Source organism: Plectropomus leopardus, chromosome 1 (assembly GCF_008729295.1).
Source record: "Plectropomus leopardus isolate mb chromosome 1, YSFRI_Pleo_2.0, whole genome shotgun sequence".
NCBI classification, from domain to species: Eukaryota; Metazoa; Chordata; class Actinopteri; order Perciformes; family Serranidae; genus Plectropomus; species Plectropomus leopardus.
Genome location: NC_056463.1, coordinates 220349 through 246904, shown reverse-complemented (window position 1 = coordinate 246904; position 26556 = coordinate 220349). Strand labels below are relative to the sequence as shown.

General features: G+C 40.4%; 2 protein-coding genes across 2 annotated transcripts; both read right to left on the bottom strand.

Moving 5' to 3' along the window:
- Positions 1–209: 209 nt before the first annotated feature.
- LOC121945697 (G-protein coupled receptor 52-like) lies at positions 210–1471 on the bottom strand. Its single transcript, XM_042489996.1, has one exon. The coding sequence runs from the start codon at positions 1469–1471 to the stop codon at positions 353–355; it is 1119 nt and encodes a 372-aa protein (XP_042345930.1). The 3' UTR covers positions 210–352.
- Positions 1472–16319: 14848 nt separating this feature from the next.
- Positions 16320–24487, bottom strand: LOC121943519 (rab GTPase-activating protein 1-like). Its single transcript, XM_042487048.1, has 4 exons — positions 24367–24487; positions 19688–19781; positions 17255–17405; positions 16320–16349 (listed from the first exon to the last, which is right to left on the bottom strand). The coding sequence occupies exons 1-4, from the start codon at positions 24473–24475 to the stop codon at positions 16320–16322; spliced, it is 384 nt and encodes a 127-aa protein (XP_042342982.1). The 5' UTR covers positions 24476–24487.
- Positions 24488–26556: the final 2069 nt, after the last annotated feature.

Sequence of the window (26556 nt, the reverse complement as noted above, 5' to 3'; positions counted from 1 at the left end):
ATCCCACTATGTCTGACCAGGCTGATACAGTGACACACAGTAAGATGTAAAAGCTGAGAAAGCCACAGGGAGACTACCTTCTATATGATCCACAGCTAATTCACATACCACAGAATAAAAGCCATCACAGAGTGCCCATCTCATTAAATCTCGCTGTTCAGACACTGCACCCATCTCCATTAAGAGCTTGTAACCATAGTTTATTGTGACCACAGCAATGTCACTGGTGTCAGCTGACAGGCTGATAAAACAGAAAAATTGTTTTCTGTTTGGTTACTGAAAGTTAACTAGCTGCTCAACTCGTTAAGATTCATGTTCCCCATTCGTAGATTCCAGCAGTATCCTCATCCTTTCAGATGGAGCATGAGTTTGCTCTTTTCCTCGGTTTAGGCTCCCCAAAGTCCCTGTCATCGGCCGCGCAGTGGCTGAAGGAGCAAATCGTCTGTGAGAGCCTACGCATGCCCAAGCGGAACACACTATTAGACAGGCTGTAGATAACACAGTTGCAAAAGCTGTTGCTAATGGCCAGCCAGGTGGTGATGAAGGAGAGGGCAGGGCTGTCCAGCACATGGGAGCTCTCTAGCAGGAAATAGATTATGTAGGGTAGCCAGAGCATATAGAAAACACTGGTGATGCGGAACAACACCATCGCATAACGCCGATCCGGTCCATGCCCTCCATGATGCCCACTACTACCCCCCTCGCCAGCTTCCATCTCCTGACTGGGGAAACGTGCCCGCCGTTCACTGATCTCTCTGTTGTGCTGCTGGCAAATGCGAAAAATATGGTAATAGGTGAAACAAACCACAAGTGCAGCAGGCGCATAGAGCAAACACACCACGAAGCCTGTAAACAGTGCGGAGGTGGGCCAGGAGTGAGCGCACCACTCAAAAATGTCCCCATGATAGCCTGGCTTACCCCACCCAAAGAAGGAGGGCAAGAAAACCAGGCTGGAGTACACCCAGATGAGGGTGATGCAGCCTCGCAGCCGGCATGGCGTCACCAGCTGGTTGTAAGACAGTGGTTTAGTTATGGCCAGGTAGCGGTCCACACTGATACAAGCCAAACAGGCCATCGAAACACTCTTCAGAACCGAGATGACGTAGCTGAAGACCTGACATGTGATGGGCTCCTGGACACCTGCTGGGTAGTGGAGCAAAGACAGGGTGGGCACCAGGCAGCTGAGACCCACCAGCAGGTCAGCATAGGCCATGGTCTGGATGAAGTAGCTGGTGGTGTAGTGGTGTAGCAAAGGGGCACAGTGAAACACAAAGATCACCGTCAGGTTCCCTGTAATAATGAGCACTGTCAGAAGTACAATGACAGCAGTCTCCAGGACGCAAGCCTCCAGGCCTTCATTCAGCCCCCAGCCCAAAGGACAAGAGTGATTGGTGGCCCTGCCAGGAAAGAAGTCTGCATGACTGCTGTTGGCAGCAAGCACCGGGTCCGTTGTCAGTTCAGACTGGTTCATTGTTCTGGGTGCTATCCAGGTGGGTCAGGTTTGTGGTGTGTCACCCATAAGGCAGCTGGTCTGAAACTGGAGAACTGCCTGCCCCCCCTGCCCCCCCCACCTGCTCTACACCAGGTGTCTGCAGCCTTCCTCAGTTAACGGAGCTCAATACTCTCTCTAACACACTCTCTCTCTCTTTCACCTTACTCTCACATAGCTGGGTCTCAATCAAATGAACACTGACTAGAGGAAAATCAATACAGCCTCTGGGAGGGTAGGACAACCCGTTTAGCTCTCCTTTTCCAATCACTCATGGTTAGTGAAAGTAGTGGGTGGGTAACAGTCAGGAGTAGAGGGGGAAAAAATGTATTCCTTCAGTAAAGCAGGGTAACATTAGAGCTGTGGCAGGCATCTATCCCAAAGGCGAATTTCCCTGCTGCTTTGCCTGCCAGTCTGTGGCCTCATCTCCTGATCCTAATGAGGGTTGCCACGGGGAGGCTGAAGGCATAAGCTGTCCGCACAAGGGCAGAGAGCACAGAAGATGCGCGAGAGGACACCATACGAAGAGGTTAAAGCATGACGGAAAGCACAATGCTCTCTGCTCTTGACGGATCCTCACAGGAGATCAGATGAGTAAGCACGGTAGGGCTCTTATTTCACTCCTGGAGATCAGATGAAATTTACTGAGTGGTTACCTATAAAAAAAAATAAATGTGAGGCAACCATTTCTAAGGGGGAAAGAGTTCTTAGGAGTCTCTCTGGAAAAGAAAATTATATCCATCTCTGCGAATCAACTCCTCTATTCAATCCAAAGTTTCACTGTGCCATGGCGCTGGCGTGTTTACAATGTTACAGCGGGCTTCCCTTATTTTGGTGGTCCTCTGGTCAGTGTCTGGAGCCCATGCATGCCCAGCTATTGTCTGAATCAAAACACAGACACAGGCTAGAACAACATGGGGATCTCCGCAGGAGATAATGTCACAGCTCTCTCAGCACACACAGTGCTGGGGGGAAAAATGTGTTTACAAGGCATCCCTTCGGCAGAATGAGGTAAAAAACCAAGCGGTTCGAAATGTCTGGATGAGTTCTGCTTTTAAAGTGATTTAAAGTTTAAATCCAAATGTGCAGACTTGCCTCTCAGCTTTCTGGACTGCAAGTCGAGAAATACAAACAAATGTAAAAGTCCCGCAGCTGATAAAAGAGCTGAATGTAAGACTGCCATGCAGGCAGGTAGAAGGACTCTCCTGGAGCAATGAGAGGCCAGCTGAATAGCTCAGCGCTCCTCTCACTTCGACTCCTCAGCAATCCTGTAGCAGACACTTGCAGAGATGGAGGGGGGTGTGGGGATCAATCAGCGATCCGCCTATTTATCCCATAAACATGTTAACTTGCGTTTTTGTTGTGACACTCTGGCAGGGGGAGGCTGTGCACCTTTTCCTCAAGTGCTTCATACAACCATAGGTTTTCTAACTTGCTTTAGTCTTTTAAAGTATGCGCTCTGTTGAGTTGTAGTGGTATGAGGGTCCTACAACTCCTTTCTCAGTGTGTCTGTCGCCTGGAACAAAACACTGGCAGCACAACAAAAGGGAATCCACTCTAGCAGCATAAAGAAAAGACCAAGTCCCAGTCGGAGTCCCAGTTTCAAGCACTGTCCTTTGCAAACGTCCCCCTTTTAATTCCGTTAAACAGGACAACCCACGCTTTCAATGTAAAAATCCTTAAATCCTGGTACACAGAAAGGGATGAATGCAATGCATCTGTCACAAGCAGCAAGTAAAAGGCAAGAAAAAAAAAGGATGACTGCGCTGATGGAAATGAGTTAAATCTGCAGCGAGGGAAGCGAGGGGACGAAGAGTCCCTCAGCCCTGGTGCAGTGAGAAGGAGAGATGCTGTGACTGGCTTACACTTCCCTCCCTCCCTCTCCACACAATCTCTCTAGCTTGCACACTCAGCCTCTCTCTCTTTCCACACACACACACACACACACACACACACACAGACACACAAACTCAAACAGACACACATGAACCCTCCCTCTTTCTCGCTCTCTCCCTCAGCCTCTCGTGCGTTGCCCCGCCTCCTCCCATCCCAGCTGCACCTGAGGCTCCCTGCCACATTATTCTGTCTCTCACACTGGCTTGCACCCAGAGGTGAATTGGGATACATTTCCTATTTACATATTACTTATCTTTCACAGTCTGTTTTCTATTAACCAAAGTCCCCGCGACCCCCTCTTTCTTTCATTCCCTATTTCAGTCCTTCTCCTTCCCCTAAATCTCCTCTCCATACATCTACCTCGCCCGAGTAAAAAACAAAACCCTCAAGTCTACCTAATTCATATATAATAAAAACCAACAATAGTGAAAATACAAGATGAGATAAAATATCCACGCCAAAAAAAAAAGCTAAATATACATGTTATGACCTAATGAGTCACACGATATACTGTCTCTTTTTTAGGGGAGTAGAAGGAATGAAAATGTTAGTGTCAGTGGTCATCAGACTCAGTTTCAGCCTCACTGTCTTTAATACATAAGTAGATAATGTTAATGAATAGAGGATGACACTCAACCTCCATCACATGCAACACCTTGGACAAGTAATCCTTGTAAAATGATTTTTCTCCCTATCTAGCAAAAGCTCTAGGTTCTTCTGAATACTTTATTTATTCTTTATTCAACTGACAGCTTAGCACAGTTATGCCTGCTCCTTAGTTACAGTTGCCCAGCATTTCGGCCAGTTGGGAGCATCCTCTGGCCAGCAGATGATAAAGAGGATCAAGTGACAGCAAATTCGCTGAGCAGAAGGGCGGATGGAAAGAAACTGTCAAGCATCAAGGCCAGGGAGGAGAATCTTTTAAGAAGAAAATTCAGATCAACTTTGCCAACTTTGTCGTTTTGTTTGTTTGTTTTTTACAATTAAAGCCAGTTAGCGATGATGAGGAGTGGCTGGCTGCAGGTTAGATGGGATATGGCTATTTTGGAAAACACTGCACCTGGCCTCTTCCAGGAAGAGCAGAGTGCTTTGCTTGACAAGAATTACATCCTTAATGGAAAAAATCTAGACATCCTGTCAACCTACAAAGTATGCTTATGTACCACAAATAAGGAAAGAAAAACATGATGCTATATACCTGCACATCTAATATGACAAAACCACATTTTAGAAAAGTGTTTTTTCAAATCCACACAGAAAGTCATGTATCAAACCCTCAAAGGAAAATAAAATATGTTATCTAAACAACGACAAGAGAAATTACATGCCTTCCAAAGGAAGAGACTTTCACAGACAGAAATTGGCTGAACCTCAGCATGACTGTGTGTCCTCGAGGAAGATGAATGTGATAAGAATATTATGCAGAAAAAGATGGCACGCAGCCAATCCAATTCTTTAACACACCTGTTTATGACCGAACATTTAACCTAATGAAAATGGCTTAAACAGACTTGTTGAATATGAAGCAGCAGCCACTGGAATTAAATTTAAAAGAGCATCTAGTGTAAAGATTTCATTATTTCAACAAAAAATCTTTAATACCTGTTTGCAGTTCAGGTATCCTACCTAGCTATTTATACATATTTTTAATTGTATTAATGCTTAAAATAAGGGATACTCTAACTTTTGACAACATTAATATTTGATAAAGGGGTTAACTTGTTGAATGGCCATTACAAGGAATTAAAAGGAATGATATGTTCATTTTGCAAATAAAAAAATGCTAGTTATTCTTTATGTGTACTGCTTTAGATAAAAACCAAATTACTCATACTATTTTATGTTTTTTCTTTTTGTTTATTGTTTTTCAAGTTTATCAACAATATCATCAACATTAAATAACAACATTAAACATTGCTATTATTAGATTTTCTGAAATACTAATAATAACATTAAAAAATAATAAATAACAGTTTTTGAATATAGTGTTTCAATTATAATTTTGCTGACTGTATTAGTTTGCAGAAGAATAAGTATTGCCTCACTTTACTGCGCATGCAAATAAAATAAATTTTACTATATTGGCAAGGCATTCCTAGCTCAGTTTATGGTTTACCAATCTGAAAAATCTAATTAAATCACTGTTGAGACACCTGGTTAAAACTCTACTACACATTGCTAAAAAATGCAACACATGCAGGCTGTATCACCATATTGTACTTTGAGCCAAAAGTTGTGACGTAGTGAAACCGTACAACATGGACAACATAAAACATGTATGATGACAGGACTTTTCAGTCAGTTTTTACAGGTGTGGTTTATTGTCTGATAATTAATGTTTATGAGGTCAAACTCTTATTATTCAATTATTCAACTTGGAAGTGGAACATCCCTTTACAATGTCATTGTGAACTGGAGTATAAAAAAGTCTGTCATGCAGAAGGACAGCTCTTTTATTGCCATGGAGACCAGATATTTAAGCACCTGTGTTGCTTAATTTGGTCATTCAAGAGAAACAGTGGGATGGAAAAAAAGGACGGGTAAGAAGGAAAGGAAACTAAAAATAACGAGAGACAAAGTGAGGACTAAAAAAACAAAAGTTTCGGTAGACAGGTAGTTGTGCTGTCACTATGGAAGGAGCCAATCAATGGAGATCTCTCAGCACAGTTTACCTTTGGAGGTGGACTCGGATAAAAAAAACACGACCAGAAGGCCACTGTTAATAATTCATTCTGCTCCAAAACAAAGCCAGCGGGGCCACTTGGAAACAAAGGTGGAGGCTGATTCACCTTTCACTGCTTCCCAGCATCCCACTCTCCTCCACCCCTGGGCTCCTGCTGATTCCAGTCTCAACAGCAATGTGTTGGCAAAAGCAGGGAGTTTACAACTACATTACAGGTGTTAAGCTGATACGCTTATCCTCAGCAGCTTACAGTATGGAAAGTAAGGAGGTAGGGGGTTCACCATTTTGTTCAAGGACATTATACAAAGACAAGGTGAGTGTTAAAGTGAATGAGAAAAGTTTATATGTGCAGCACCTTTATTGATCAAGCATTAGAAATGCTTGATCAATAAAATAAATCATTAAAACTAAACAAATGACAAACTTCACACTCAAAGGTTAATGCAAAGCCTGTCTGTACAAATACGCTTTCAGATTCGATTCTATTCTATTCAGCTTTATTGTCATTTTGCTATACGTTTACATGCTGAGCAGAATGAAAAAATGTTTCTCAGAGATCTCAGCTGTTTGAAGGAAATTACAGACCCTGATGACCATATAAATGCTTACAGTAGCCAGCCTGGAATTTTGATCAAGGGGCCATCAGTACTGTAAGCCCTGGTCCAATGACATCATCAATAGTGGCAGCTCTTCCCAAGAGCAACATGGGTAAATTAGCAAATTTGCACATATCGTATTCTTCTATTGTTAGTTATTTATTATTCTTGTTTGTTAGCCAAATTGTGTTGATTTCTCATTGTCGGTGTTCTTGTTTAGTAATAAATACAAAGAAAGCTGAAAGGGTTCAGTGATTGTAAGGCTGTGTCTGTAAAACACCAAATTGTGTCTCTCTAAACTAAATTGTCCCAGCTGGTGTTGGTGGAAGGAGCTTGTGAGCTCAACACTTTGCCTTGGTGTGATCAGACTAAAATGACAAGACGCGAGAAGACAATTTTTTTAAAAATCTTGGTAGGGTCATGCAGACCTGCAGCACTTTCCATTTCCTCTTTTTGTGTTTTTTTCACATAAGTCAAATAGTGTTTTTGCAAGGCACCGCCTATCGATACTTATGGTCAGTGAAGGTAAGCCTGACACAACGTGTACTGAAGATACAGACACAAGTACTGTTTACTCGGCTCAAGCCTAATGGATTATGATTTATTAGACAAAGTCATGGCATTCACGGTTGATATTGAATAACGACGATAGTAAAGCATTTGGTCCTTGTTGCCATACATTTGGTAATTGGTCATTTCTACTGCAGTCTCTGTGGCTCTTTTATATTTCTATTGCAAAGAAAAAAATTAGGGTACAGGAATGGCTTGCTCCAACTACAATTTATCATTACTAAGTTCTGAAGCACCCTCGCTCTGCAGCTAAACTCCATTATACTGTGTGGCAGTATTTTGAAGGCATTACTAATTCATTGTTCTTTATATGAATGTATGTGCTTCAGCTTCTTTTAGCTACCAATTGTTGTTTGTAAGGTTGGCTGTCAATGAATTTCAGGTCATTCAATTTGCCTGAAGCATAAAATTTAAATGTAATGGCTTCTGTAACTGTGATCACTCTCTTGTCCAAGAGTCTGGGGGTTGGGATATGGAGGGATAGGTGGTTATTGGGGCAGATTAGAGCTGGTTCACTGCCTGGATACAAACATTGAGCAAGCACCATCAACGGACCAACACTAAACCAGCTTAGCAGGCAGAAGCTGGTATTTATATTTATCAACAGTGGGCCAAGCTTTGTGTGGATTCAGTTCCCAGGTTGAGAAAGAGGAAGAATCTCAACCACTGACATTAGTAGTCATTGCCTTTACTGCAGGAAGGTTACTTGCTCATCATAAAAACTGCATTGGAAATAGAGTTTTCATAGACTGACACAGCCAAAACTGAAATCCCGAAAATGTAGATATTGTGACAATTAAAACACACAATGCAGTAAAAGCCAGACTTTCTTTGTTAGACTTGCTGCCTCTCTTGGCTCTTTGGTATCCTGCTGTATACAGTTTTACAGAAAAGCATAAAAACAGAAAACTGAAATGCCATCAGTGAATTTTGAAGTTCAAATTTAGCCAACATCTCCCTTAGAATCAGCCACAGTAAAGTTAGTCACATAAGGCAGCTAGTTATGGTTATTGTTTTAGAGAGTAATGGCTGTGAGGGCCGATTCTATTTTGGGTAATATAACAAGGGAAGATGTATGAAGCAGACACAGTGGGAAGAGGAAAATGTCAAATGTAAAGACAGGAGACTGCTCACAGCATGTACACAACAAAGTTAAGCTATTTTTATCACATTTCACAACAATTTATGTTGGATACCCTTAACTGAAGAAAATATCTATATACCATGTTCACCTCCAGCATAATGTCACCATGTATACTTCGTACACTGGGATTGCCGCAGTTAAAATGGTAAAGAGGAGCAAAAGGTCAACGTCAGACAGCCTGCCTACTGAAATCACCATCTATCATCTTCACGAAACCTCGCAACACATGGCGGTGGGGACCTGTCCAAACGCTCAGGTTGAGATACTTAAATTCATTATTCTGTAGCACCTATTGTCCTTGCAGTATGTAGGTCAGGACATAACATGCATCTATTAGTCATCTGTAAAGGCTGAATGTAAACAACAAGTCTCAGTGACTTTGAAAAAAAAATCAAAGAATAATAAATGGGTATTTGTTGAATTATGCCATTGTATAAAATATAGGTCATGGCCGACATTTTGCAATTTCATTTGTAAGACTAATACCACGCAATACTTTCCTCAGAGAAATGTCGAAAGTTTAGTCTGTTAGTGGCCTGTTGTTCTTAATCATGTATGTGTCACTACTGTCAGTTTAGTGTTGTGTATTACCCTATTACTGATTATGGGAAATGTCTTCTTTAAGCTTTTTCTTGCTTAAACTGCAAATAAATCACATAATTTAATTTTTGTACTTCTCCTGAAGAGATCCTATTTAAAATGTACTCCACATCTATCTGAAAATGTTAGTGATGGTGTTCATGAAGATTCTTGTACATTTATTGAATTAAAGAGTTAGTGCAACTCTGCAGTGGGGAAGAGGGACAAGCAGAGATCTCCTCTGGCTGTGAGGCTGCAGTTGATATGAGGGCTGAGACGCAGAAGTGTTTTGACCAGAGAAGACGCTGCAGGCTGGATCTCCTTTAATCCGAGCTGTCATATCAGTGTCAGTATGGCTAGGAGGCTATGCTTACACACACGTAGCAGATTTACTCACTACTGTATGGCAGCCCATTTACAGCTACAAAACATACTGTTACCTATACAATGATATCAAACCTGTGGTATTGCTTCTTCATTTCCATCTATGCAAGAAATGTTTCATTAATGAAAATCTTCCATGCATATGTATGTGCCCTAAATACTCCAAATTCATAAATTACTAGACATGACAAATGACAGATATGATTTTTGTTTTTCTTTTCCTGATATAGCTTTTCCTAAAGCTGTGGAAGACAGGAAGTGTGTCCTTTTGTGGTGCCTACCGGGGTCCTGCTGTGGATATGTGAATGGGAGCTCGAAGGCTGCATTATGGAGACAGACACAGAGCTGGGATGGGAGGGGTGCTGTGAATAGACCTATATTGTGAGGCCGGAAGAATGGAAGTGGTGTTGCCTGGCTGTGTTGTGGCCATGCAGTGCAGCTGGTCCCTACAGATACTATGAAGCAGGATGGGCTATGGGCAGTATGTGTGTGCGTGTTTTTGTGTGAAAGGCTGTGACAAGACTTTAAACCCTCAAGGGGATTTTTTTTTTCATCCTTTAATGATGGCAGACTTCAAACTAGTGACAGAGAATACAACAAAGAGAGGAATTATGTTAATGTATGTGCATGATGTGTGTTTGTGCAGGCATCTATACTGTAGGGCTGTATAAAATTCTGCAGTTCTGGAGAATCAAAGCTTCGCGAGGGAGAGGGAATTCAAGACGGGACTTTTCAGTTAATGCACATAAAATAACATGATAAATAGCCACTTTGCTGGCATAAAGGCCTTAAAAAAGAATACTTTACAAGATGGCTAAGCTGTTAGTTACAGTTTTCAGGTGCTTTACCAAAGTCATTGTAGATTTGTGATTTACTGTTTTTTTCCTAAAGCATATCTCGCTTTTGACTATTTGGGGTCGTCTTTATGCAATATTTAACTATTAAAAACCCTTAACTTTTTCAACATCTTACTTGGGTATCTCAGTGTTTCCCACATAGTTAGAATCGCTGGCAACGGGTGGGAGGGTGAGCAAACTACTTGTTCTTGTGCGTGTGAGTTGATCATGGTGGATAGTCACAAATAAATGCATGTGTGCAGCCTGCAAGCCTGTCATTGTAGTCAAACTGTCAGAGTAACAAAATCAGGTAATTACTAAGTTCAAATGCCTTCATCTGAGATTAAATAATAATGAAAATTGTTGCTGCATAATGTATCATGTTGGATTACTATTTCTACATATATGGACTATTTGGGATTTTCGGGGCAATGGCATAGAAAAATTTAATATTAAAATACTGATTTGGACATCAACTACCATGGCAAGGATCAAAGCTTCAAAGCACTCTAGTCAGCCCGAGTATTTTGACTTTTTTTTAGCTAGGGGTAAAAACCTTCTATCTCTCAAATGTGAATGTCTAAAGACCCAAGAAAAACAATTTAGTATTCTGCTTTGATTGATCACACTGCATGTTTTTGGACTTACACCAATGTCTTTTTGGGGTCAGTGAGATCTGGCAGAGGTGCAAACATCAACAACACCAAAGTTGGAGTTTTGTCCTTCAATAGATAGGTAAACACCAAGTCACATTCCTTGTATATGTAAATGTATTTGGCAATAAAACTAGATTCTGACACTGATTTCAATGCATGCATCACATGTGCTTCTACAGTGCATCATCCAAAAGAAAAAAAAGTAATACCAGAAATTTATTTGAAAAGCGATGTTTCTACTCTCCTGTCATTGAATTAAGAAAAATGGGTTTTGTATGCTGTGGTCAATCTAGACGATGTGATTTTCAGTAACTCTAATCCATAACGAATATAAGAATATATAAATATCCATTCAATTTTAACATGAAACCCTGTGAGTAACAACATGCTTTGTGCTCTCATACTCAACCCCAATTACCTCTTCAAGTTTTGTTTGAAATTCAAACTATGACTTGCATGTGTACACATAATGTGGTTGCCAGAGGCCTAAAAAAGTACAAGGTGAAATTTGGAAGTGTGTATTCACCTACCCAGTTTACAATTATCCAAATATGAAGCACTTAATGAACTTAAGCAGAAGTTAAGAGACAAAGATGAAAGGAGACAGAAGTGTTATGGTGACAACTTCTAGCAGATAGAAGTCCATAGACCCTCGCAGTTACCATGGCAGCCTATCTTATGTACATTGTACTCCATGAATCTGTATGTGGGTTATCAAGCGTGGGTGTACTATTATTCCAGCCTGGCTGCATGGCTGATGCTAGCTTTGATTGTACAACAACGTTAAATGTCATCACTAAGCTGGCATCTGGCCTCAATATGATTCAACATCAAAATGTAAAGCACCTCTCAGTGCTGGACTGACTTGCTCTTTGATTTCATTACATGCTTTGTAAAGAATTAAACTAAGAAGGTTCAAGTCATGGGTGGGGATTTCAGAAAAGTTCAGAAAAGAAATAGAAAATGATGGATACATAAAATAAGTATGGCTGAAATTAGTTTTTATACTTTTACTATGCACTTATTTCTGTAGTTCAAAATAGCTTTTCTTTATGATAACTAATTATACCAGGGTCATAATGTGTTCTTATTTTTAGTGAGTGTCCAAGTAACCAATGAGAAAAAGGGCAGGGTTTAGGGTAATTGCACCTAAACCATAAACAATAACAACATGAATGAACATCTGTTCAGTTCCATTTATCTATTCCTGAATTGATACAATTTGATCTATTGAATCTCCTTATAAATGGCCAGAAACATTCTGTGTGCATCAGTCTAAAGTATAGTGATTCAATTTGGTGCTGTTAAAGAATTAGAATCAGTTACAAAAGCCAGTGCTAATTGTAAGTACAAAATCACTTAACTAGCTCACTGGAGCAAATGTGTTTAGCCAGGGAGAAAAGGGTGGGAGACTGTACAAAAGCACTGAACAGAAAAGTTAAAGGGAAAAAATCAATGCCCTTTGCAAAGCAATCACCTTGGAAGACCTTCAGTTTCATACAGTGTAGTCTCCTTACAGCCTGCTGTGGTGAAACTGCTGTTCCAGGCTACTGGTGACAGCCGTTGAACCTGTTGAGAGATGCCGACCTCTTAACACACTGGCTGTGCTGTGAGTGAGATTGGTCTTTGGAAAGGCGGTCCTGGAAATAGCTGGCCGAGCTTTTTTAAGCTGTGGGTTCAAGCGAGGCGGCACACCTTGTTCAGCTCTAGGGAGACGAAAAGGTTGCTCAAATGTAACTAGCAACCCCCAACCCCGACCCCAAACACAGTGCTATGCCAGCTGAGAAATGAGTTATTTGTGAATGTCTCCGATGCCCTCAGGCTATGGAGTGTGTGACGAAGTGTGCATTTGTGACTTTGTGTGTGATGACTGTAGATGAGAGCAGTACAACACTGAACATGACACTTGCAGTCTATGATATCAAGCTAGCCGGCCACGGGCCACATGCTGCTAAATGACAAGTGAGTTAGTCTAACCCAGTGGTTCTCACCTCCAGAATGGACTCCTCAGAAGGGTTGAGAACACTGTGGAGGCTCGCAACATGATTTATGATAAGTTTTAATTTTCTCAGTCTCAACAGATAAGCAATTAAATAAACTACAGTACTTCAGAAAATCCTTCTTTGAAAATCCTTCTTTCTTTCAACTCTTCATCATCTTGCATGCAGCATGAATAGGTAGTACCTCACCTTCAGCTATCACCATAACACCCCCACCCCCACAAAAAAAAAACAACAGCTATCCATCTCATCTAGTCTGAGTCTAAACAGTAAACAATGATATGGGCTTTAAACTGGTAAAAGTTGCAGGTGATTATAGCAGTCTATGCAAATAGAGCAGCTATATGCCCAAATTAAAAACAGTGCATTTCAAGACCTAAACATTATTTTCACTGATAGATGTATGTGTAGGTCTGCAAGTCTAAATGAAAACTTGTAGGCACACACTGACATGATACATATTTTGTGCACACTATAATTTACAAACGACCAGATCACATTCTGCTGTCTGTCCTCCCAGTTTGTTGAACTTCACAATCATGTCATGCGAGGTGACAGTAAATAAAATGTGATCTTAATCACATTCATAAAGGGAGTGTACTGAAAATGTAAAAAAAATATATATTTAAGACCTTTACAATAAGGCAGAAGGAGCTATAAAAACAGGTTGCTCGTTTCATGCAATAATGAAAACCAAAAAACACAAATATGCTGATCTTGACTTTAACCACCTTTTAGGGTATAAAACCTGTGTGCTACAGCTCATTTTAATAAGAGAGACAATACACTATTTAACTAAAATGAATGGACTGAAAAGATAAAAAAACAACTTAAATTACTAGTCTGTCGATAAAAAAAGAATTAATAAAATGGATGGAGTCTTTGTCTGTCTGTCTGTCCTTCAATTTTCTTAACAACCGTTCATTCGACAGACTTCACACTGAGTGGGTGTATTGTTGAGGAGCCAAGGAAGTGCACTGTTGAATGCACACTCTTAAGATCTACGAGACATATTTATCAGTAGTGCGTTCAATGTGTAGTGTACTGAGAGGAGACTCCTATCAACTTACTTTACTTCTGTACAGCATCTTTGAGTTCCTTTTAGAAGCACTTTATAAATAAAATGTAGAATTATGATCATTATTCTAACTGTTACACTGTCGAACGTAATGCTGGGTGCAACTCACTATCCATCACATGCTACAGTGCATTCAACAACAGATGAACGGATGAATTTTGAATATCAGCGATGAAACTTTGGGAATAGCCTGGTCCCAAACAGCTAGGGGTTAGCAAAGGTGCGTATACTCTCTTATAGGGGATGCAACTATGTCATGCCGTTTGTATTGCACAGGCCCCAAGGAAGCACAGTGTTGAGTGGGAAGTTTTTTGGTTGAGCGGTTCTCGAGAAAGCTGCAAGCAGCAATACCTGAGGCCAAGCAATCAGCCCATTCGGAACAGGCACCTTTTAAGTGGGCATTGCACTAATATAATAAAATTGTATATTGTGTTTTCTTTCTATAAATACAAAACTTCAAAATCACAAAATCAGTTCAATCACCAAGTATAATGATTATAAGAAAAGAAAAAGGAACAAAAGAATGAGAATAAAAAATGAAGTGTGTTCTAGTGATGTAGGCTTAGGACTAGAAACTGCACGTGGTTTAACACCCATCGGCTGTGGGTCACAAACATAACACCCAAAAAGTGCTGATTTACGATACAGATATCCTTTCCATAAGGACGACAGTCCAATTACTTTAAATTCAATCAGCATTAATATCGTCACTGAGCCCAGACAACAGACATTAATAAGCTCCACATCCCCCGTGCCGCTGCTGTCATTTGCCTCTCTTCCCTCTTTCCCTCCCTCCTCCATCTTTCCTCAGTTCCATTCATTTGGTGCAGCTATTAATAGCTCGGCCACCCGCCTATCAATACCATCACTACTCTAGCAAGACAGAGGATGTGGGCATGGCCCACCCAGTGGAATGAGAATAAATGAGCCCTGAACTACAGAAGCCTGGTCTTACATAAGGAGAGAAAGAGAGAGAGAGAGAAGGACAGAGCGAGCAAGGTAGAGAAATGGTACATAAAGAGCAAAAGAACAACTGTGCTAATTATTTAACAGATAAAGACGGTGACGGAAACAGAGATTGAGAAAGACAAAGGGAGAAATTTAAACAGTTGATGAAAGACAACTAAAAAACATGTGACTCAGGAAGGAGAGAAATCTGCCAGCTCTTTTGACATTTACACACATTCCTTTTCTCAAATTCTCCCTCAGTGACTACAACCTCATATTTATGGGTCCACATTCCTCCTTCTCTCCATTTTTCTTCTTTCCATCAATCTTTCTCTCTCTCTCTCTCTCTCTCTCTCTCTCTCTCTCTCTCTCTCTCTCTCTCTGCTTATTGATCGAGGCAGGTAGTTTCAACCGATCCTGTGCGGCAAAGAGAAAAGACTATTGCATTATCCATAAAAGCAAGGGTCTCTGTCTGCTTTGTCTGTCACCTCCTGCTGCTGCTGCCAGGTCCACTGGGGTTTTGTCACTCTACCTACTGGTTTACAAATCTTGCTAAAATCCAAAGATGGGTCACACACCTGGTGTGCACAACTACTCCATCACATTTGGATAGTTTAGCTTTACTATGATTGACACCTGTGGAAAACTGACAAAAATTTAAGATCTATAAAGATTAACAGAGTTAACAAAACACTAACGCGGCAATAATATATTTATGAAATCATTAAAATATCAAGCAAAGTGATAGATGTTTATTGGATTACACAAAGATGGATTGTTATCTTTATCACAAACAAAAAACCTTACATGTAACATTGTCATAACTAATTCATTTGAAAATGTGTAACAATAAAAGTCCAGAACTGTTTAATAGCTTGCTACGCTTTTCCACGTCAATATTTATGTCAATGGAAAACTTCTTTCCATCTCTGCTCTCTGGCTATTGAAACTCTGACCTCTAACCTGTAACTTTTAACTATGACCTCGTTACTATTGGTTACCAATAATTTATTGGCAAGGACAATGTTGGTGTTTGTGCTACACATTTTTAGATGTGATGTGTACTGTTCTGCTCTAGCCCTGCACAAGTTATAAGTCTTTCTGAAGAAGAACAAAAATGAAAGAAATTGTAAATTCAAGCAGTAGTGATCATGCAGATTGACAGTTCAAAACTGTCCCATCAATGAGTGTCCTGACAGCTAATATGACTTGAAGCTTGCAGCTCTTAATTTGATCAGAGTACAAATTAAGTGAACCAGAACTAAGAGGCAACACTAAATCTATTTGATCCCCTAGTTCTGATCATATGAAACAAACTGGTGGTGTTAAAGTGAAGATAGTCAGCAGTCAATCCAAGTCCAATTTTCAGGCCATGCTGGTACACCAGAGTATGACATGCACATGTACAACAGCATTTTCACCACCTCAGACTTTTCATTCATTAGCCATAACCACTTGGGTTACTCTTGGGTGTCGCAGGGACTCTCTTGCTGTAAGGCAACAGGGGTAACCACTACACCTTAAGATTAAAAAACCACACAGTCAAACTCACCTCACCAAGCAAGGTATATGTGAAGTTAGCATGAAGAACACCCAGAAATTAAATACTGAAGGTCAAAAAATTTACCTTGAATTTCTGAAGCTCTGTAGGAGGCTAAAGGGCCATTAGGAGCTGTTATAGGCTTATGACAGTGTCACATGAATTTAAATGTCACAGCTAATTAAAAGACGCACAGATCAGAGGAGGAGCAATGCTATCGATGATGTGAGTATTCACAGACATACAACAGTACACACAATGAGAAAAAAAACTTCATTCCCATCATAGTGACATGATATCATAAAGATTCATCACACCACTCATCTGGTTTCCATCAAAACACAACCCAAAACTGCACTATACCTGTCAGAACCAGTGGAGAGTCAACTCCTGTATCATATACGAAACATCCACACACAAGGGAAATATAAAATACTTTCATCAGTTTGTATGGTAAAAAATAATATCTACCTTTGGTAAAAAAAGTGAAAATAAATGATGATAGCACAACCAAGAACCTGTGAGAACACTGATTCCCAAATCTTAAGTTTACCCGGAGTCATAATTACAGAGCAGGAGAATACACAACTGTACACACATATGAGTAAAATACCTTTTGACTTTAGTTAGAAGTCCTTCTCTTTTTAGCCAGTGACACATAAAATCCGATGGAAACCAAAAAAAGCCTGTTGGCATGCCAGCCCTAAGTACCAGGACATGATTAAAAGAAAATGTTTGGAAAACACCTGAACATGCTATATACAACCTCAGAAACCTCCACAAAAAAAGTGAAATGGGAAGTTGGTACAAAGGTGTCCCTCAGTGGTCTGTGTAAGTGTGTGTGCCAGGGTTTACCTTAGTGATGAGGATGCGGTAATGCTCAAGCAGGTCGTGGTTGTCGTGGCAACCAGCCAGCAGCTGCCAGACTTCAGCTCTGAGTGGCTCAGGAATGCCACTGCGCACCAACGAGGGCAAACCCTTCGGACGAGTGGACAGGTTCCCATGCCTGATGCACAACATGTAGGGGTAATCCATTACTTTATTATATCACTTAATCCAATTCAGCCACTTTAAATATTAATGAAAAGTGCAGCTGGACAGATTTGATCATTGTTTTTATGAGCAGTGACAGCATAAAGACAAACTGAGTCAATCAAGTGCAGAGTGACACACCTGTCACACTGAGGTATTCATGCTGCACTAAACATGAATACTACTTTTTCTTAATAACAAAGTTGTCATTAATTATAGTATAATTACCAAAATTCTTTTATATTTTTTCCTTACTATTCTGGTCGAGCTAATTGGGCTGATTGAACACCCAGTTACCTATTTATACTGGTACACACATTTACAACGGGAGCTGCCCAGTACAACCAGACTGCTGCTATGGTTCTACTTCAAGCAACTCTAGATTCACTGCCTCGTTCAAACACAATGAAATTACAGTATTAACTTCAGTATTGAGCACAGTACTACCTACTCTATTAAATGTCATATTATTGAGTGCAGTAATAATGTAACTACTATACTAACTACAGTACCAACTATAATACTGTAGTGAATTAGAATATTAACTGCAGTGCTGCCGTGCTATGAGAGTTCTCCCACATGAGAAAATGTCTTGCGTTTTTGAAAACACACTGCCTCAGCTCTTTTTAATGATGCTTGAAATCTCATCATAATGCATTTATTGAAGCCATATAAAAGCAATTCCCCCAATAAACTACTTCACTTCATTGTGCTGATGCAACAGCAGGAAAACAGGCTGTGAAATGATACAAAAAGCCAGAAACATCTTTCATCTCTCATTCAGTTAATCATGCCCCACCTAAAGCTGCATGTAACAACGCTGGTTGTTGTAAAAGCACAGTGTTAGAAAAATGACAGTATGTGTTATAGTAGGTTAAATTAATGGCTGTATCTGAAGGGAACGATTTTCCATACTAAGAGAGATGGTAAAACAGTCAAAGGACCCCGGCTCTGAACTGTAAATCAGTGTGTATGTGGCACGGTGGGCCCAATTCACCTTTCAGCATCTGTGTCTCGTGTCACAGTATTTTTGCACAAGACAAAGAGCTAAAATCCATGTTTGGTGTAATTGCATTTATAACCCCCATGGTATATTGACACTAGTTCATCCTCCATTTTACATTTACACTCAGTTTCTTATGCTCTATCCAGTTCTAAGTTACTGCTGCAGTGATTTATTCACAAGTTACTTGCATAAATCACAGATCTTCTTGGGCACTGTTTGAGTATAGTGCCTCTTAAAGTCCAGATTAACCCTTGTAGTTCATATCCCCAGCCTTAACTTGCACCTATTTAACAATATTTACCAAAAAATACAGAAAAATTATTCATTTGTATTGTCATATCATAATATAATCATGTTTTCTTCCTGTAAAACAAAATATGATGCAAACTGACACTGACTCAAAAAAAACTAAGTTAGCTAGCTAGGAACATTATTTTACGTCAGTGTCTTTGTTTCCCCACAATACCATGGTTTATTGGACCTATGGCTAGAATTTCTTGCCCTTGAGAAGAGGTATCTGTGGCCACCATATATATAACCTGCCACCAGAAGAGCCAATAGCAAAATTTACTTGTAACAGCTTTGGTTTCAACCAGTAGAGGGCAGTCGCCAAACAGATTTATCATACGATATGCAGAAATCAAATATTTCGCACTAAAAGGTCAAGATTTCAACTTGAATCCATCCCATACACCAAGAAATACCCATATGCATTCGTTTCCAGCTGGAAAAAAAGTGGTTTAGGGATTAAGTTACTCTTAAAAGTCACTGTTTTTCACCTTAAAATTGACCACGTTTCTCTAAATTTAGATAAACATGGTATGGTATTTGCTTGTTCAGATATGTATTGAATGTTCCTAATGCTTGATTTTTATGAGTATTAAGTATTTTCGGTAAAGCTGAAAACATTTAAATCTCCACTGAAATTAAAAAAGTAAATCTAAAATGTGGCTTTTGAACAATAGAATTTTATTCAAGGGGAAAATTGACTCAGTACATTACCACATTCTCCACATCTATATCCACCCGCCTCCATTTCTTCACTATTCACCTCTAAACTCCCTATTTTAAATAGGCAGCTTCTCTTTCTATCCCATTATTTTTATATTGTCCAACTACATACAAATCCATAACTCTATTTTTCACTCTATCCTGTATTGCTGGATAGAGAGAACATTTAATTTAATCTAAATTTTAATCATAATCAATTTCCAAATTTCTAAGTCTTTCTTTCTCTTTTGAAGGCTTACCATCTGGTGAGGATTCCTCCCCAGGACTCCAGGATTTTCTCAGGACAGTCTTTGGAAACGTCTCCTGTTCCACTGGAGATTTCACTGTCGCTATCTATGGCAAACACAAACACAGACATTAACAGATATTTAGCATAAACAGATCATCCTTGATATCTGCAACCCTTGTGAACATCAGCATACAGTGTTCAGACCACCACCTTGTTGAGGAGGCCTTTAACTTTGTCAAAGAGCAAATAGTTGTCTTTGTGTCTAAGCAGTTGGTCAAACAGGGCTTATGCAGATCTTTAAGATTAGATTGGCAGCTATACGAGGGCCATCAGTCTGTTGGAATAAGATATATACATCTCAATGTCTTTTTTTATGTATGTATGTCAGAGAGCCATAATCTGCACAGCACACTCTAAAATCTGTTAATATTGATGCCACTCAGTCAAATGGAGGAAAAGTGCCTGTACAGTGCCTACACTTTCCATTATTGCTGTTCTTCTGTCTGGTGGTTCGTGAGGCAGACAAGAGGCAATCAGCACAGTGAACCACTTGTGTTTAGATGCAGAGGCACTAATTGACTGTCTGTCCCACTCTGCTGCTGGAGAGATGAACTGATCACTACACAGAAACCACCCACTGGAAGAAGCACACACACGGTCCACACAGAGCTTTACATGTTACATCCAGCACATAGTACACAATGAGAATGAAAATAAAAGTGAAATACATATGAAAAAAAAACACAATGGTGGCGTGAACTACTCAGAGCATTATAATAAGTTTCACTGAACAAAACTGAGCAGCAACAGCCCTCAAAAGTCTTTGAAGACATCATTTAGTCTCCCTGAAGCCTTTACTAAGACTTTGGCATTAAATAATGAGTGAAGACATTTTCTTCTGGAACATGCAGCCACTATGCTCAATGCACTGCTGTTTCTATACATCCTTACAGCCTCAGCAGGAGCTTTTCAGGTCTTTATAAATGCTTGATGAGCCCTTTCAAATGGTTTGGCCCCCAGCACAAAGCTGCTGCCTCTGTCCTCAGATTGGTTGAGGCCACGTGGCGAGGAAGCGTGAGTCCAAAGCCATTGCCAACTTACCAGGTGATGAAAGAAACGGTGAGGATGAGGGCCATTACTGTTGCCTTTTAATCTGGAGAGGGGCTGTGCATTTACTATAGGATTACTTTCAAACTGGATCTCTCTGATGTTAAAGCCACTAGTAGATTGGTTTTGTCTACACTAAAGTGAGCAGAAGTTCCCTGCTTGCGGCATGAAGATGTTCAACATCTCATATTTCACAGTACCTTATTTCAGTGTTCTTTAAGTTATAGCATTTAATTGTAAATTTAATGTCCTTTACTGAGTCTGGCAATTATTTTTCAAACATCACTTCTTATGTGACAGCAGTGTACTGAATCAGTCAAGCTCTTCTTGTCTTATTGTGTTGCATTATGCAGATATAAGACGATTCCAGTCATAAATCACAAAGAGTGGCTGCATGTACAGTATATGTGCATGTGTTTGATCACAGTCGGTGTGAGTGTATATGAAACCAGAACATAGAGTGCACACACGAATTGTGCCCCTACATGTATACAAAAAAGGGTAACAAAAACACAATATGTAACAACCACAAAGCCTTGGAGTGAATGGAAAGGAAAACAGAAAAAAAAATATGTCAGCTTCAGGCCTATTTTTCACATTACAGCTTTCAAGAAGAAGAAAAAAAACATCCACATGAATTGAATGTGTGTGTGTATGTGTGTGTGTCACAGCGGTGGTATCTACACTGGGAGTGTATTCATTTCTGTACACAATGAGGCTGACCCCCAGCTCCACGGCCCTGAGCGCCTCCAATTTTCAGCTCTGGGGAGGAAAGGGGCGTTATAGAAAAAGCTCTCTGAATAGCTCCTTCAGTGCCAGTTGAAAGCCGTCAGCTCCAGCCTTGGTGGCTGACTCGTGACTTTGGGTGACAATTTTTGCCTCCCACTCTGTTAACACATTTTAGTGCTTCAAGATGAAAAAAGTAGAGGACTGTTGACAGTGGCAGAGAAGACAGAGTAGCAACACATTAGGGTGAAGAGTATCTTCCAATGTTAGATGTTCCCATGTTGCAGTATCACAATTTAAGATGACATTTTTACAAAAAGTTTTGAATTCATTTTGAATAAGGGGTGCCTTTAAAGTCTATGTTTTGTTCATTCACGTCCAAATGGACTGTGCTTTGACCTTAGTATTGGAACAATTTTTAGGCTTTTGTTACCTGTTTAAAATGTCATGTTTCCAAGGTAGGTGTGATTCAATAACCTGCGTAGTATAGAGCTTTTTCTTTGTATAAACATTTATTTAAAATAAAGGATACTGCCTTTTAAATATTTTAGTTTATATGATAATCTACATTAAATTAATTTAGCTGCTACGAAACAATAATCCACACACTGTGAAATTTGGAGGAAAAACCAAGGCCCCCAGGAAGTGAGCTGGGGTTTGAAGCCAGTTTTCTTAATGGACAAACAATGAAATTACAACTCCTGAGTCCATCATGTGATGCCATTGGGCTCAAAAATACTTTTTCCTTAGGAGCACATTGTGACATTGACATCTGTAAGTCAGTGGATACTTTTTTTGGGTGCTACAATCCCCGCAAAATGACTCTTTTCACTATCATCTAAATCCATTTGGTCTAATTACATTAGCTAAGTCTATATGAAGATCAAATCATTTTAATCCCAATTCAAGTTATTGAGGCACTAAACTGGAATTGTAAGTCTCTAGTGTGCCTGCTGTATGGGCTCATTGATGCTGAGGCAGCACCAATCATCTGGGTAGTTTTATAAGGGGTAGTTGAGCATTTTTGGCCTCATGCGCAACTGAGCAGCTGTCATAGGAAAGAACAAGTCCGATCTCCAACGCTGTATCCAGGTCTCTTATGAGGTGACACAGGGATGCATGTAAGTATGCATGTAAATACACACACAAAATTAACATAAAAGTGTACACCTTTATCCAAAACAACATCATAAAGCATGCAGCCTGAACTGCGGCCAGGTGTAATCTGCGACACCTGCACAACTGAGCCAGTGGTCAGGTGGAAATGCCAGCCCTGTTTATATTAGTGGACTGAAACTGGGTCATGTTTGTTAGCTACTGGAGTCTAACAGCCAGTGTTGGTGATTTTAATGTTAATGCCATTTGGCCTTTATCCCTCTGACGTGGCTGCCATTATTATTTTTTTTACAAAATTATTTTTGGGGCTTTTTATTTTATTGGATAGTTTAGGCGTGAAAGGGAGGAGAGCGAGGGGATGCCATCTAGCAAAGGGCCAAGGCCAGAATCGAATCCCTGGCTGCTGCGGCACGGATACAACCTCTGCACATGGGGCCAAAGGTGCTCTGTGGCTTCCATTATTGACAGGAAAATATCCACTCTGCTCTGGTTTCTTACCTCAACTGGTCATGGTCATATTAAATTCAGTGTCTGTTTGGGGTTTTTTTTCGTATTTTTCTGTAATATTGTTGTCACATTTCAAATCTGACTGGCTAGGATGTTCATTGGTCCGCTCGACTGACAAAGGCTGATCTTTTCACCCAAAAAGGTTGTGAAGGGGATGTTAAATTGTAGTTTGACGCTGCAGTGTTGTAGTGCTATGAGCCAACAAGTCCTAACAGGACTGAGCCAGGCTTCACACAAAACCGCTCACACTTGATGCACAGGAGTACACACAGCCATGCATTATCACACAAATAGCTGTCCCATGTAATACACACACCCACAGAATCAGTTGTAAAACACACAGAAAATGTGCCTTTCTTTTCACACATATGCGCCCACACTCAATGTCCTTACCCATGATCTATACACATTACTTTTATCACATGCCTTGCCATACTCACTTACACATGACCAACATAAACACATGTTCAAACACAAACGTACATACATCCCTGCCCCTGATGTTTATGTGCCTAAACAAAATGAAACTTCACTGTTGATTCATGTCAGCCAATGAACAGCACATTTGCGCTTTTGACAATTCATTGCTACCAAAAAAAAACAAAACAGAGTAGGTGTGTGTTGGTAGCCTCGATTTCAGACTGAATATCTGGACGCATGATCTCATTTAGATGAGGGGTTCATGCCACTCCGCAAAAAAAAACTGCTGGATATGTGGAATGTAAAGTAAATGCTCCCTCTGACAAGCTATTTGTGGTAAAGCAATTATTTTCTTTTTTGTGCCTGTGAATGTTCCTAGAAGCATCTCGTTTCTCTCTGATATTACAGGCAGTGAGAGATACAGGGGTGCAGCACTACACAATGTAAGGTCACATTTTTCAATCACGCCAGATTTGGAAGACAAATTATGCAAGCACGCATGCGTGTGTGATATGTGAGTGTATATTTGGGGAAAGGCATTCTGCTGAGGAATTCTGGCATCTTATCAACGATGTACAGAGACAGAGAAGCCGAATTGGCTTTTGAAAGATTTGAAGAATTTGCATCATTGGTGATTATGTGATGTGACTTAGTATATATTGTATTTGATTAACTCAACTAAAAGTAAAAGGGGTAGAAAACAAGCAACTGAGGAGAGAGAGAGAGAGAGAGAGAGAGAGCGAAAGAGAGAGAGAGAGAGAGAAAGAGGAAAAGAGAGAGTGTGAGAGAGAGAGAGATGAGAAACATGCATACCTTCATCAGCCTCCTCTTCCTCAGTGGGCGAGGCCAGTCGTCCTTCATTGCTTCTCTCCGCCTCCCTCTGAAGACTCACCACCTCATACACAGCATCGCTCTGACCCATCCTCTCTGGTGCCTGCTGCACACACACACAAACACTTACATTTAGACATTATATTATTATATTATCCAAAAGTTGAAATAATTTATAAATCTAAAATGGTTTGGTCATTAATCTGAAAGAATAATACGTCAATGATGCAAACTTAGATATATATCATGTAAGACATTATGAGTTAACCCAGAGATGCTTTTTAATGCAAAATCATTCTCTTTCATTAGATACAACATGTGAGCAGTAATTCAAAGACAAATGGACTCAAACAGCTACAGTACATCAGCTCCAGGAGACAATCACATGCTACAGGGGCTCAAGAGGCTCAATTGATGCTCAATGATGAGCTTTAAACACTTTTACATATACAGATGACTGATCCCTTCAAACACAGGAAAGCTATGAGGAGGAGGATCATCCGGTGTTTAAGTGTTCATTTGCAGAGTTAAGGACATCCACTCTATCATGGCAGCCAAAGAAGCACCAGAGTCATGGATGAGCACAGAGTTCCTCCAACCAGCATACGATCCATTCTCATTTCTCAGGGAGAATACCTGCAGGTATTGTTGGGTGAGTATGAGATTGACAGTGAGGGTTAATCTCGACAAGGTTATCAGTATGACCAGTCTTAGACCTAACATGGACCAGCTTTCGGAATCAATCCAGCAGGTGGACAGTCCAGAGCTCACTGTCCCATCAGGTGACATCAATAAAAGGATAAGAGCCGTGTGTGAGGAACTAGCGGCTGTAGCACTACCATCAGCAGCAGAGAGCCCGCTGTGCTTCAACTGTGATGGGATGCCAGGAGTCTGCAGGCCAGCCCCTCAATTAAGCCAACCTAGTAGAAGTCACAGGGGTGAACAAAGAGAGCCACATAAAACCACAGACAGACACCGGCAGCTAACAAGCTCCCACAAGCTGACCGTGCACCACCTGCCCAGTGCAAAATGACGACAGGCAAGAAAATGTCAAAAAAGAAAAGAAAAACTGTACAGAATTCACTTATCAATTTGATATAAAATGATTCAGACAACCATCATTGATTGAAAGCGGGTGTGTTTTCACTATGAGCTCATTTTTTTGTGGCGAAAGGTTGCTGAAAGACATTCGCCATTTTTGTTTATGATTCTTTGACTTAAGATTTTTCTTATCCTGGCTCCTTTACAGTAATGAAATGCATGCTCTATTATATCTGCAATGTTATTTTGGAATTATACCCTCAAATGAATGCAATAAACAATGAATATCAATTTTCACTCAGGAGCTGGTAGGGATAAAACCCAAGGGCAAGGTTCCTCAACTGTTTTGCTTGGGGGCAACTTTTGTGAAATGACAGGAGGCCAAGGGCAGACACAGTAGCCCCATACATGTTTCCACAATTTGAGGACATTTCTAGGACAAGTTTTGGACAGTTCTGGGATTTTAGGACATTTCGGGGATTTTTGGACATTAGGAGATTAGCTAGGGCCTCTGTCGGGGGTGCTGGGGATCCTCCGCTGGCCCTTTTTTTTAAATAAAGAAGCTATATTGTGATGCTCTTTTATGCACCCTGGTACCGTATAAAAGTACAAAAACAATTCCCAGCGTGAATCACTTTATTTTTATAGTGAATTTAGAAATGGTCGGGGGGCTAAAGTGAGTATCAGTAGGTGCCAGACTAAGTTGTGTATCACTGCCTTCGGGGCCAGATCTTAAACCCAGCATGGAGTAGCGCACAGCGCAGTGCAACTGTCATTGCTTGTTTCAGACCAAGGGAGTTGTCATCTTCGCGGCCTGCACCCACATCGTGTAAGTAGTGTAAGTACTTTATTACTTTCAGCAGAAAACCACTTGCTTCTTCAGTATGCTGAATTATCCATGTAAACAGCAGTGCGCCAGATGCTGATGCACCTGGCTTTTGAAGAGAATAGAAGATGAAGCCCTGATTGGTTGATTTCATGTCACGACCAAAAGCAAATATGATTAATTAAGGGATTAAATACAACCACTGAGCCCCTTGCACTGTACTTAGCACCCTGAATGTGCTCATTAACTAGCAAAAGTCGAGTTAGACATGCCCTAAATGCACTTGCACCATGCGCTTTACACCA